The sequence below is a fragment of the Cetorhinus maximus genome, chromosome 31 (genome assembly GCF_964194155.1).
Source record: "Cetorhinus maximus chromosome 31, sCetMax3.hap1.1, whole genome shotgun sequence".
NCBI lineage: Eukaryota > Metazoa > Chordata > Chondrichthyes > Lamniformes > Cetorhinidae > Cetorhinus > Cetorhinus maximus.
This window is the reverse complement of record NC_135909.1, coordinates 4,741,720-4,754,455: the sequence shown is the minus strand read 5'-3', so window position 1 is coordinate 4,754,455 and position 12,736 is coordinate 4,741,720. Positions and strand designations below refer to the sequence as shown.

The following is a 12,736-nucleotide window of genomic DNA, read 5'->3' as shown; positions in this document are numbered from 1 at the left end:
GGAGTGGGACTAGAACCTGAAGAGGGACTGGAACCTGGAGTGGGACTGGAACCTGGAGTGGGACTGGAACCTGGAGTCGGACCGGAACCTGGAGTGGGACTGGAACCTGGAGTGGGACTGGAACCTGGAGTGGGACTGGAACCTGGAATGCGACTGGAACCTGGAGTGGGAGTCGAATCTGCACTCGGACTGGAACCTGGAGAGGGACTGGAACCTGGAGTGGGACTGGAACCTGGAGCGGGACTGGAACCTGGAGTGGGACTGGAACCTTGAGTGAGACTGGAACCTGGAGTGAGACTGGAACCTGGAGTGGGATTGGAACCTGGTGTGAGACTGGAACCTGAAGTGGGCCAGGAACTGGAGTGGGACTGGAATCTGGAGTGGGACTGGAATCTAGAGTGGGACTGGAAAATGCAGTGGAACTGGTTACTGGAGAGGGACTGGAACCTGGAGTGAGACTGGAACCTGGAATGTGACTGGAACCTGGAGTGAGACTGGAAGCTGGAGTGAGACTGGAAGCTGGAGTGGGACTGGAACCTGGAGTGACACTGGAGGCTGGAGTGGTGCTGGAACCTGGAGTGGGACTGGAAACTGGAGTGAGACTGGAACCTGAAGTGAGACAGGAACCTGGAGTGGGACTGGAAACTGGAGTGGGACTAGAACCTGGAGTGGGACTGGAACATGGAGTGGGAGTCGAAACTGGACTCGGAGTGGAAACTGGAGAGGAACTGGAACCTGGAGCGGGACCCGAACCTGGAGTTGGACTCGAACCTCGAGTGGGACTGGAACCTGGAGTGAGACTGGAACCTGGAGTGAGACTGCAACCTTGAGTGAGACTGAAACCTGGAGTGAGACTGGAACCTGGAGTGGGACTGGAACCTGGAGTTGGACTCGAACCTCGAGTGGGACTGGAACCTGGAGTGAGACTGGAACCTGGAGTGAGACTGCAACCTTGAGTGAGACTGAAACCTGGAGTGAGACTGGAACCTGGAGTGGGACTGGAACCTGGAGTGAGACTGGAAGCTGGAGTGAGACTGGAAGCTGGAGTGGGACTGGAACCTGGAGTGACACTGGAAGCTGGAGTGGTGCTGGAACCTGGAGTGGGACTGGAAACTGGAGTGAGACTGGAACCTGAAGTGAGACAGGAACCTGGAGTGGGACTGGAAACTGGAGTGGGACTAGAACCTGCAGTGGGACTGGAACATGGAGTGGGAGTCGAAACTGGACTCGGAGTGGAAACTGGAGAGGAACTGGAACCTGGAGCGGGACTCGAACCTGGAGTTGGACTCGAACCTCGAGTGGGACTGGAACCTGGAGTGAGACTGGAACCTGGAGTGAGACTGCAACCTTGAGTGAGACTGAAACCTGGAGTGAGACTGGAACCTGGAGTGAGACTGGAACCTGGAGTGAGACTGCAACCTTGAGTGAGACTGAAACCTGGAGTGAGACTGGAACCTGGAGTGGGACTGGAACCAGGAGTGAGCCTGGAACTTGGAGTGAGACTGGAACCTGGAGTGAGACTGGAACCTGAAGTGGGACTGGAACCTGGAGTGAGACTGGAACCTGGAGTGGGAGTCGACCTGGAGAGGGAGTCGCTCCGGCAATGAGACACTAACCTGGATGGAGACTGGCTCCTGGAGTAGGACTGGAACCTGGAGTGAAACATGAGCCTGGAGATGGACTGGAAACTGGAGTGGACTGGAACCTGGAGAGGGACTGGAACCTGGAGAGGGACTGGAACCTGGAGTGGGACTAGAACCTGAAGAGGGACTGGAACCTGGAGTGGGACTGGAACCTGGAGTGGGACTGGAACCTGGAGTCAGACCGGAACCTGGAGTGGGACTGGAACCTGGAGTGGGACTGGAACCTGGAGTGGGACTGGAACCTGGAATGCGACTGGAACCTGGAGTGGGAGTCGAATCTGCACTCGTACTGGAACCTGGAGAGGGACTGGAACCTGGAGTGGGACTGGAACCTGGAGCGGGACTGGAACCTGGAGTGGGACTGGAACCTTGAGTGAGACTGGAACCTGGATTGAGACTGGAACCTGGAGTGAGACTGGAACCTGGAGTGAGACTGGAACCTGGAGTGGGACTGGAACCTGGAGTGGGAGTCGACCTGGAGAGGGAGTCGCTCCGGCAATGAGACACTAACCTGGATGGAGACTGGCTCCTGGAGTAGGACTGGAACCTGGAGTGAGACATGAGCCTGGAGATGGACTGGAACCTGGAGTGGACTGAAACCTGGAGAGGGACTGGAACCTGGAGAGGGACTGGAACCTGGAGTGGGACTAGAACCTGAAGAGGGACTGGAACCTGGAGTGGGACTGGAACCTGGAGTGGGACTGGAACCTGGAGTCGGACCGGAACCTGGAGTGGGACTGGAACCTGGAGTGGGACTGGAACCTGGAGTGGGACTGGAACCTGGAATGCGACTGGAACCTGGAGTGGGAGTCGAATCTGCACTCGGACTGGAACCTGGAGAGGGACTGGAACCTGGAGTGGGACTGGAACCTGGAGCGGGACTGGAACCTGGAGTGGGACTGGAACCTTGAGTGAGACTGGAACCTGGAGTGAGACTGGAACCTGGAGTGGGATTGGAACCTGGTGTGAGACTGGAACCTGAAGTGGGCCAGGAACTGGAGTGGGACTGGAATCTGGAGTGGGACTGGAATCTGGAGTGGGACTGGAAAATGCAGTGGAACTGGTTACTGGAGAGGGACTGGAACCTGGAGTGAGACTGGAACCTGGAATGTGACTGGAACCTGGAGTGAGACTGGAAGCTGGAGTGAGACTGGAAGCTGGAGTGGGACTGGAACCTGGAGTGACACTGGAGGCTGGAGTGGTGCTGGAACCTGGAGTGGGACTGGAAACTGGAGTGAGACTGGAACCTGAAGTGAGACAGGAACCTGGAGTGGGACTGGAAACTGGAGTGGGACTTGAACCTGGAGTGGGACTGGAACATGGAGTGGGAGTCGAAACTGGACTCGGAGTGGAAACTGGAGAGGAACTGGAACCTGGAGCGGGACTCGAACCTGGAGTTGGACTCGAACCTCGAGTGGGACTGGAACCTGGAGTGAGACTGGAACCTGGAGTGAGACTGCAACCTTGAGTGAGACTGAAACCTGGAGTGAGACTGGAACCTGGAGTGGGACTGGAACCTGGAGTTGGACTCGAACCTCGAGTGGGACTGGAACCTGGAGTGAGACTGGAACCTGGAGTGGGACTGGAACCAGGAGTGAGCCTGGAACTTGGAGTGAGACTGGAACCTGGAGTGAGACTGGAACCTGAAGTGGGACTGGAACCTGGAGTGAGACTGGAACCTGGAGAGGGGCTGGAACCGGGAGTGTGACTGGAACCTGGAGTGAGACTGCAACCTTGAGTGAGACTGAAACCTGGAGTGAGACTGGAACCTGGAGTGGGACTGGAACCAGGAGTGAGCCTGGAACTTGGAGTGAGACTGGAACCTGGAGTGAGACTGGAACCTGAAGTGGGACTGGAACCTGGAGTGAGACTGGAACCTGGAGTGGTAGTCGACCTGGAGAGGGAGTCGCTCCGGCAATGAGACACTAACCTGGATGGAGACTGGCTCCTGGAGTAGGACTGGAACCTGGAGTGAGACATGAGCCTGGAGATGGACTGGAACCTGGAGTGGACTGGAACCTGGAGAGGGACTGGAACCTGGAGAGGGACTGGAACCTGGAGTGGGACTAGAACCTGAAGAGGGACTGGAACCTGGAGTGGGACTGGAACCTGGAGTGGGACTGGAACCTGGAGTCGGACCGGAACCTGGAGTGGGACTGGAACCTGGAGTGGGACTGGAACCTGGAGTGGGACTGGAACCTGGAATGCGACTGGAACCTGGAGTGGGACTGGAACCTGGAGCGGGACTGGAACCTGGAGTGGGACTGGAACCTTGAGTGAGACTGGAACCTGGATTGAGACTGGAACCTGGAGTGAGACTGGAACCTGGAGTGAGACTGGAACCTGGAGTGGGACTGGAACCTGGAGTGGGAGTCGACCTGGGAGGGAGTCGCTCCGGCAATGAGACACTAACCTGGATGGAGACTGGCTCCTGGAGTAGGACTGGAACCTGGAGTGAGACATGAGCCTGGAGATGGACTGGAACCTGGAGTGGACTGGAACCTGGAGAGGGACTGGAACCTGGAGAGGGACTGGAACCTGGAGTGGGACTAGAACCTGAAGAGGGACTGGAACCTGGAGTGGGACTGGAACCTGGAGTGGGACTGGAACCTGGAGTCGGACCGGAACCTGGAGTGGGACTGGAACCTGGAGTGGGACTGGAACCTGGAGTGGGACTGGAACCTGGAATGCGACTGGAACCTGGAGTGGGAGTCGAATCTGCACTCGGACTGGAACCTGGAGAGGGACTGGAACCTGGAGTGGGACTGGAACCTGGAGCGGGACTGGAACCTGGAGTGGGACTGGAACCTTGAGTGAGACTGGAACCTGGAGTGAGACTGGAACCTGGAGTGGGATTGGAACCTGGTGTGAGACTGGAACCTGAAGTGGGCCAGGAACTGGAGTGGGACTGGAATCTGGAGTGGGACTGGAATCTGGAGTGGGACTGGAAAATGCAGTGGAACTGGTTACTGGAGAGGGACTGGAACCTGGAGTGAGACTGGAACCTGGAATGTGACTGGAACCTGGAGTGAGACTGGAAGCTGGAGTGAGACTGGAAGCTGGAGTGGGACTGGAACCTGGAGTGACACTGGAGGCTGGAGTGGTGCTGGAACCTGGAGTGGGACTGGAAACTGGAGTGAGACTGGAACCTGAAGTGAGACAGGAACCTGGAGTGGGACTGGAAACTGGAGTGGGACTTGAACCTGGAGTGGGACTGGAACATGGAGTGGGAGTCGAAACTGGACTCGGAGTGGAAACTGGAGAGGAACTGGAACCTGGAGCGGGACTCGAACCTGGAGTTGGACTCGAACCTCGAGTGGGACTGGAACCTGGAGTGAGACTGGAACCTGGAGTGAGACTGCAACCTTGAGTGAGACTGAAACCTGGAGTGAGACTGGAACCTGGAGTGGGACTGGAACCTGGAGTTGGACTCGAACCTCGAGTGGGACTGGAACCTGGAGTGAGACTGGAACCTGGAGTGGGACTGGAACCAGGAGTGAGCCTGGAACTTGGAGTGAGACTGGAACCTGGAGTGAGACTGGAACCTGAAGTGGGACTGGAACCTGGAGTGAGACTGGAACCTGGAGAGGGGCTGGAACCGGGAGTGTGACTGGAACCTGGAGTGAGACTGCAACCTTGAGTGAGACTGAAACCTGGAGTGAGACTGGAACCTGGAGTGGGACTGGAACCAGGAGTGAGCCTGGAACTTGGAGTGAGACTGGAACCTGGAGTGAGACTGGAACCTGAAGTGGGACTGGAACCTGGAGTGAGACTGGAACCTGGAGTGGGAGTCGACCTGGAGAGGGAGTCGCTCCGGCAATGAGACACTAACCTGGATGGAGACTGGCTCCTGGAGTAGGACTGGAACCTGGAGTGAGACATGAGCCTGGAGATGGACTGGAACCTGGAGTGGACTGGAACCTGGAGAGGGACTGGAACCTGGAGAGGGACTGGAACCTGGAGTGGGACTAGAACCTGAAGAGGGACTGGAACCTGGAGTGGGACTGGAACCTGGAGTGGGACTGGAACCTGGAGTCGGACCGGAACCTGGAGTGGGACTGGAACCTGGAGTGGGACTGGAACCTGGAGTGGGACTGGAACCTGGAATGCGACTGGAACCTGGAGTGGGACTGGAACCTGGAGCGGGACTGGAACCTGGAGTGGGACTGGAACCTTGAGTGAGACTGGAACCTGGATTGAGACTGGAACCTGGAGTGAGACTGGAACCTGGAGTGAGACTGGAACCTGGAGTGGGACTGGAACCTGGAGTGGGAGTCGACCTGGGAGGGAGTCGCTCCGGCAATGAGACACTAACCTGGATGGAGACTGGCTCCTGGAGTAGGACTGGAACCTGGAGTGAGACATGAGCCTGGAGATGGACTGGAACCTGGAGTGGACTGGAACCTGGAGAGGGACTGGAACCTGGAGAGGGACTGGAACCTGGAGTGGGACTAGAACCTGAAGAGGGACTGGAACCTGGAGTGGGACTGGAACCTGGAGTGGGACTGGAACCTGGAGTCGGACCGGAACCTGGAGTGGGACTGGAACCTGGAGTGGGACTGGAACCTGGAGTGGGACTGGAACCTGGAATGCGACTGGAACCTGGAGTGGGAGTCGAATCTGCACTCGGACTGGAACCTGGAGAGGGACTGGAACCTGGAGTGGGACTGGAACCTGGAGCGGGACTGGAACCTGGAGTGGGACTGGAACCTTGAGTGAGACTGGAACCTGGAGTGAGACTGGAACCTGGAGTGGGATTGGAACCTGGAGTGAGACTGGAACCTGAAGTGGGCCAGGAACTGGAGTGGGACTGGAATCTGGAGTGGGACTGGAATCTGGAGTGGGACTGGAAAATGCAGTGGAACTGGTTACTGGAGAGGGACTGGAACCTGGAGTGAGACTGGAACCTGGAATGTGACTGGAACCTGGAGTGAGACTGGAAGCTGGAGTGAGACTGGAAGCTGGAGTGGGAATGGAACCTGGAGTGACACTGGAAGCTGGAGTGCTGCTGGAACCTGGAGTGGGACTGGAAACTGGAGTGAGACTGGAACCTGAAGTGAGACAGGAACCTGGAGTGGGACTGGAAACTGGAGTGGGACTAGAACCTGGAGTGGGACTGGAACATGGAGTGGGAGTCGAAACTGGACTCGGAGTGGAAACTGGAGAGGAACTGGAACCTGGAGCGGGACCCGAACCTGGAGTTGGACTCGAACCTCGAGTGGGACTGGAACCTGGAGTGAGACTGGAACCTGGAGTGAGACTGCAACCTTGAGTGAGACTGAAACCTGGAGTGAGACTGGAACCTGGAGTGGGACTGGAACCTGGAGTTGGACTCGAACCTCGAGTGGGACTGGAACCTGGAGTGAGACTGGAACCTGGAGTGAGACTGCAACCTTGAGTGAGACTGAAACCTGGAGTGAGACTGGAACCTGGAGTGGGACTGGAACCAGGAGTGAGCCTGGAACTTGGAGTGAGACTGGAACCTGGAGTGAGACTGGAACCTGAAGTGGGACTGGAACCTGGAGTGAGACTGGAACCTGGAGAGGGGCTGGAACCTGGAGTGTGACTGGAACCTCGAATAAGACTGCAACCTGGAGTGGGACTGGAACCTGGAGTGAGACTGGACCCTGGAGTGAGACTGGAACCTGGAGTGAGACGGGAACCTGGTGTGCGACTGGATCCTAGAGTGAGACTGGAACCTGGAGAGGGACTGGAACCTGGAGAGGGGCTGGAACCTGGAGTAAGACTGGAAACTGGAGTGGGACTGGAACCTGGAGTGGGACTGGAAACTGGAGTGGGACTGGAACGTGGAGAGGGACTGGAACCTGCAGTGAGACTGGAATCTGCAGTGGGACTGGAACCTGGAGTGAGACTGGAACCTGGAGTGAGAATGAAATCTTGAGTGGGACTGGAACCTGGAGTGAGACAGGAACCTGGAGTGGGCCAGGAACCTTGAGTAAGACTGGAACCTGGAGTGAGGCTGGAACCTGGAGTGGGACTGGAACCTGGAGTGAGACTGGAACCTGGAGTTGCACTGGAACCTGTAGAGGGACTGGAACCTGGAGTGAGACACGAACCTGGAGTGGTACTGGAACCTGGAGTGGGACTGGAACCTGGAGTGGGAATGGAACCTGGAGTGAGAAAGCAACCTGGAGTGGGACTGGAACCTAAAGAGTGACTGGAACCCGGATTGGTTGTCTAAGCCGGAGTGGGACTGGAACCCGGAGTGGGACTGGAACCTGGAGTGGGACTGGGACCTGGAGTGAGATGTAACCTGGAGTGGGACTGGAACCTGGAGTGAGACTCGAACCTAGAGTGAGACTGTAACCTGTAGTGGGACTGGAACCTGGAGTGGGACTGGAACCTGGAGTGGGACTGGAACCTGGAGTGGGACGGGAACCTGGAGTGAGATGGAACCTGGAGTGGGACAGGAACCTGGAGTGAGACTGGAACCTAGAGTGAGACTCGAACCTGGAGTGGGACTGGAACCTGGAGTTGGACTGGAACCTGGAGTGGGACTGGAACATGGTGTGAGACTGGAACCTGGAGTGGGACTGGAACCTGGAGAGGGAGCTGGAACCTGGAGAAAGACTCAAACCTGGAGTGAGACTGGAACCTGGAGTGGGACTGGAACCAGGAGTGAGACTGGAACCTGGAGTGGGACTGGAAACTGGAGTGGGCGTCGACCTGGAGAGGGAGTCGCTCCGGGAGTGAGACACTAACCTGGAGGGAGACTGTCTCCTGGAGTAGGACTGGAACCTGGAGTGAGATATGAGCCTGGAGATGGACTGGAACCTGGAGAGGGACTGGAACCTGGAGAGCGACTAGAACCTGGAGAGGGACTGGAACCTGGAGTGGGACTGGAACCTGGAGTGGGACTGGAACCGGGAGTCGGACCGGAACCTGGAGTGAGACTGGAACCTGGAAAATGAGTGGAACCTGGAGTGGGACTGGAAACTGGAATGGGACTGGGACCTGGAGTGGGACTGGAACCTGGAGTGGGACTGGAACCTGGAATGCGACTGGAACCTGGAGTGGGAGTCGAATCTGCACTCGGACTGGAACCTGGAGAGGGACTGGAACATGGAGTGCGACTGGAACCTGGAGCGGGACTGGAACCTGGAGTGGGACTTGAACCTTGAGTGAGACTGGAACCTGGAGTGAGACTGGAACCTGGGGTGGGATTGGAACATGGAGTGAGACTGGAACCTGGAGTCGGACTGGAAAATGGAGTGAGACTGGAACCTGGAGTGGGACTGGAACTGGAGTGGGACTGGAATCTGGAGTGGGACTGGAAAATGGAGTGGAACTGGTTACTGGAGTGGGACTGGAACCTGGAGTGAGATTGGAACCTGGAATGTGACTGGAACCTGGAGTGAGACTGGAACCTGGAGTGAGACTGGAACCTGGAGTGGGACTGGAACCTAAAGTTGGACTAGAACCTGGAGTGAGACTGGAACCTGGAGTGGGACTGGAACCTGGAGTGGGCCTGGAACTGGAGTGGGACTGGAATCTGGAGTGGGACTGGAAAAAGGAGTGGAACTGTTTACTGGAGTGGGACTGGAACCTGGAGTGACACTGGAACCTGGAATGTGACTGGAACCTGGAGTGAGACTTGAACCTGGAGTGAGACTGGAACCTGGAGTGGGACTGGAACCTGGAGAAGGCCTGGAGCCTGGAGTGGGACTGGAACCTGGAGTGGGACTCGAACAAGGAGAGGTACTGGAACCTGGAGTGGGACTGGAATCTGGAGTGGGACTGGAAGCTGGAGTGACACTGGAAGCTGGAGTGGTGCTGGAACCTGGAGTGGGACTGGAACCTGGAGTGAGACTGGAACCTGGAGTGAGACAGGAACCTGGAGTGGGACTGGAAACTGGAGTGGGACTAGAACCTGGAGTGGGTCTAGAACCTGGAGTGGGAGTCGAAACTGGAATCGGAGTGGAAACTGGAGAGGGACTGGAACCTGGAGTGGGTCTCTAAACCGGAGTGGGACTGGAACCCGGAGTAGGACTGGAACCTGGAGAGGGACTGGAGCCTGGAGTGTGACTGGAACCTGGAGAGGGACTGGAACCTGGAGTGGGACTGGAACCTGGAGTGGGACTGGAACCTGGAGTGAGACTGGAACCTGGTGTGAGACTTGAACCTGGAGTGAGACTGGAACCTGAAATGGGACTGGAACCTGGAGTGAGACTGGATCCTGGAGAGGGTCTGGAACCTGGAGTGTGACTGGAAGCTCGAGTAAGCCTGGAACCTGGAGTGGGACTGGAATCTGGAGAGGGACTGGAAACTGGAGTGGGACTGGAACCTGGAGTGGGACTGGATCCTGGAGTGGGACTGGAAACTGGAGTGAGACCGGAACCTGGAGTGGGACAGTAACCTGGAGAGGGACTGGAACCTGGAGTGGGTCTCTAACCCGGAGACGGACTGGAACACGGAGTCGGACTGGAACCTGGAGAGGGACTGGAGCCTGGAGTGTGACTGGAACCTGGAGTGAGACTGGAATCTTGAGTGGGACTGGAACCTGGAGTGAGACTGGAACCTGGAGTGGGCCAGGAACCTGGGGTAAGACTGGAACCTGGAGTGAGGGTGGAACCTGGAGTGGGACTGGAACCTGGAGTGAGACTGGAACCTGGAGTGGCACTGGAACCTGGAGAGGGACTGGAACCTGGAGTGAGACACGAACCTGGAGTGGGACTGGAACCTGGAGTGGGAATGGAACCTGGAGTGGGACTGGAACCTGTAGTGAGATGGAACCTGGAGTGGGACTGGAACCTGGAGAAAGACTGGAAACTCGAGTGAGAGTGGAATCTGGAGTGGGACTGGAACATGGAGTGGGACTGGAACCTGGAGTGAGAATGCAACCTGGAGTGGGACTGGAACCTGGAGAGGGATTGGAACCTGATGAGAGACTGGAATCTGGAGTGGAACTGGAAGCTGGAGTGAGACTGGAACCTGGAGTGAGACTGGAACCTGGAGTGAGACTGGAACCTGGAGTGAGTCTGGAACCTGGAGAGGGACTGGAACCTGGAGAGGGAATCGAACCCGGAGTGGGTCTCTAACCTGGAGTGGGACTGGAACCTGGAGAGGGACTTGAGCCTGGAGTGTGACTGGAACCTGGATAGGGACTGGAACCTGGAGTGGGACTGGAAGCAGGAGAGGGACTGGAACCTGGAGTGGGACTGGAAGCAGGAGAGGGACTGGAACCTGGAGTGGGACAGGAACCTGGAGTGAGACTGGAACCTGGAGTGAGACAGGAACCTGGAGTGGGACTGGAACCTAGAGTGGGAGTCGACCTGGAGTGGGAGTCGCTCCGGGAGTGATAGACGAACCTGGAGGGAGACTGGCACCTGGAGTAGGACTGGACCCTGGAGTGAGATATGAGCCTGGAGAGGGACTGGAACCTGGAGTTGGACTGGAACCTGGAGTCGGACCGGAACCTGGAGCGAGACTGGAACCTGGAAAATGACTGGAACCTGGAGTGGGACTGGAAACTGGAATGGGACTGGAACCTGGAGTGGGACTGGTACCTGGAGTGGGACTGGAACCAGGAGTGCGACTGGAACCTGGAGTGGGAGTCGAATCTGGACTCGGACTGGAACCTGGAGAGGGACTGGAACATGGAGTGGGACTGGAACCTTGAGTGAGACTGGAACCTGGAGTGAGACTGGAACCTGGAGTGAGACTGGAACCTGGAGTGGGATTGGAACCTGGAGTGAGACTGGAACCTGGAGTGGGACTTGAACCTGGAGTGGGACTGGAACCTGGAGTGGGACTGGAACTGGAGTGGGACAGGAATCTGGAATGGGACTGGAACCTGGAGTGGGACTGGAACCTGGAGTGAGACTGGAACCTGGAGTGGGACTGGAACCTGGAGTTGGACTAGAACCTGGAGTGAGATCGGAACCTGGAGTGGGACTGGAACCTGGAGAGGGACTGGAACCTGGAGAGGGCCTGGAGCCTGGAGTGGGGCTGGAAACTGGAGTGGGACTGGAACCAGGAGATGTACTGGAACCTGGAGTGGGACTGGAACCTGGAGTGAGTCTGTAAGCTGGAGTCAGACTGGAAGCTGGAGTGGGACTGGAACCTGGAGTGACACTGGAAGCTGGAGTGGTGCTGGAACCTGGAGTGGGACTGGAACCTGGAGTGAGACTGGAACCTGGAGTTAGACAGGAACCTGGAGTGGGACTGGAAACTGGAGTGGGAGTCGAAACTGGACTCGGAGTGGAACCTGGAGAGGGACTGGAACCTGGAGTGGGACTGGAACCTGGAGTTTGACTCGAACCTCGAGTGAGACTGGAACCTGGAGTGAGACTGGAACCTGGAGTTAGACTGGAACCTGGAGTGATACTGGAACCTGGAGTGTGACTGGAACCTGGAGTGAGCCTGGAACCTGGAGTGAGACCAGAACCTGGAGTGAGACTGGAACCTGAAGTGGGACTGGAACCTGGAGTGAGACTGGAATCAGGAGAGGGGCTGGAACCTGGAGTGTGACTGGAAGCTGGAGTAAGATTGGAACCTGGAGTGGGACTGGAACCTGGAGTGGGACTGGAAACTGGAGTGGGACTGGAACCTGGAATGGGACTGGAAACTGGAGTGAGACCGATACCTGGAGTGGGACTGGAACCTGGTGTCGGACTGGAACCTGGAGTGGGACTGGAACCTGGAGTGATACAGGAACCTGGATTGAGACTGGAACCTGGAGAGGGACTGGAACCTGGAGTGGGTCTCTAACCCGGAGTGGGACTGGAACCCGGAGTCGGACTGGAAACTGGAGTGAGACCGGAACCTGGAGTGAGACAGGAACCTGGAGAGGGACTGGAACCTGGAGTGGGTCTCTAACCCGGAGACGGACTGGAACACGGAGTCGGACTGGAACCTGGAGAGGGACTGGAGCCTGGAGTGTGACTGGAACCTGGAGTGAGACTGGAATCTTGAGTGGGACTGGAACCTGGAGTGAGACTGGAACCTGGAGTGGGCCAGGAACCTGGGGTAAGACTGGAACCTGGAGTGAGGGTGGAACCTGGAGTGGGACTGGAACCTGGAGTGAGACTGGAACCTGGAATGGCACTGGAACCTGGAGAGGGACTGGAACC

At 57.3% G+C, this 12,736-nt stretch overlaps 2 protein-coding genes across 2 annotated transcripts in view; both read right to left on the bottom strand.

Moving 5' to 3' along the window:
• The window catches only part of nrxn2b (neurexin 2b), a 1,731,499-nt gene that overhangs the window by 972,327 nt on the left and 746,436 nt on the right, over window positions 1-12,736 (bottom strand). The gene's annotated exons all lie outside the window — the stretch shown is intronic.
• The window catches only part of LOC144670204 (uncharacterized), a 242,057-nt gene that overhangs the window by 121,117 nt on the left and 108,204 nt on the right, over window positions 1-12,736 (bottom strand). The window contains 1 exon segment of the mRNA XM_078532690.1: window positions 9,553-9,619. Coding sequence (XP_078388816.1) covers window positions 9,553-9,619 — 67 coding nt within the window.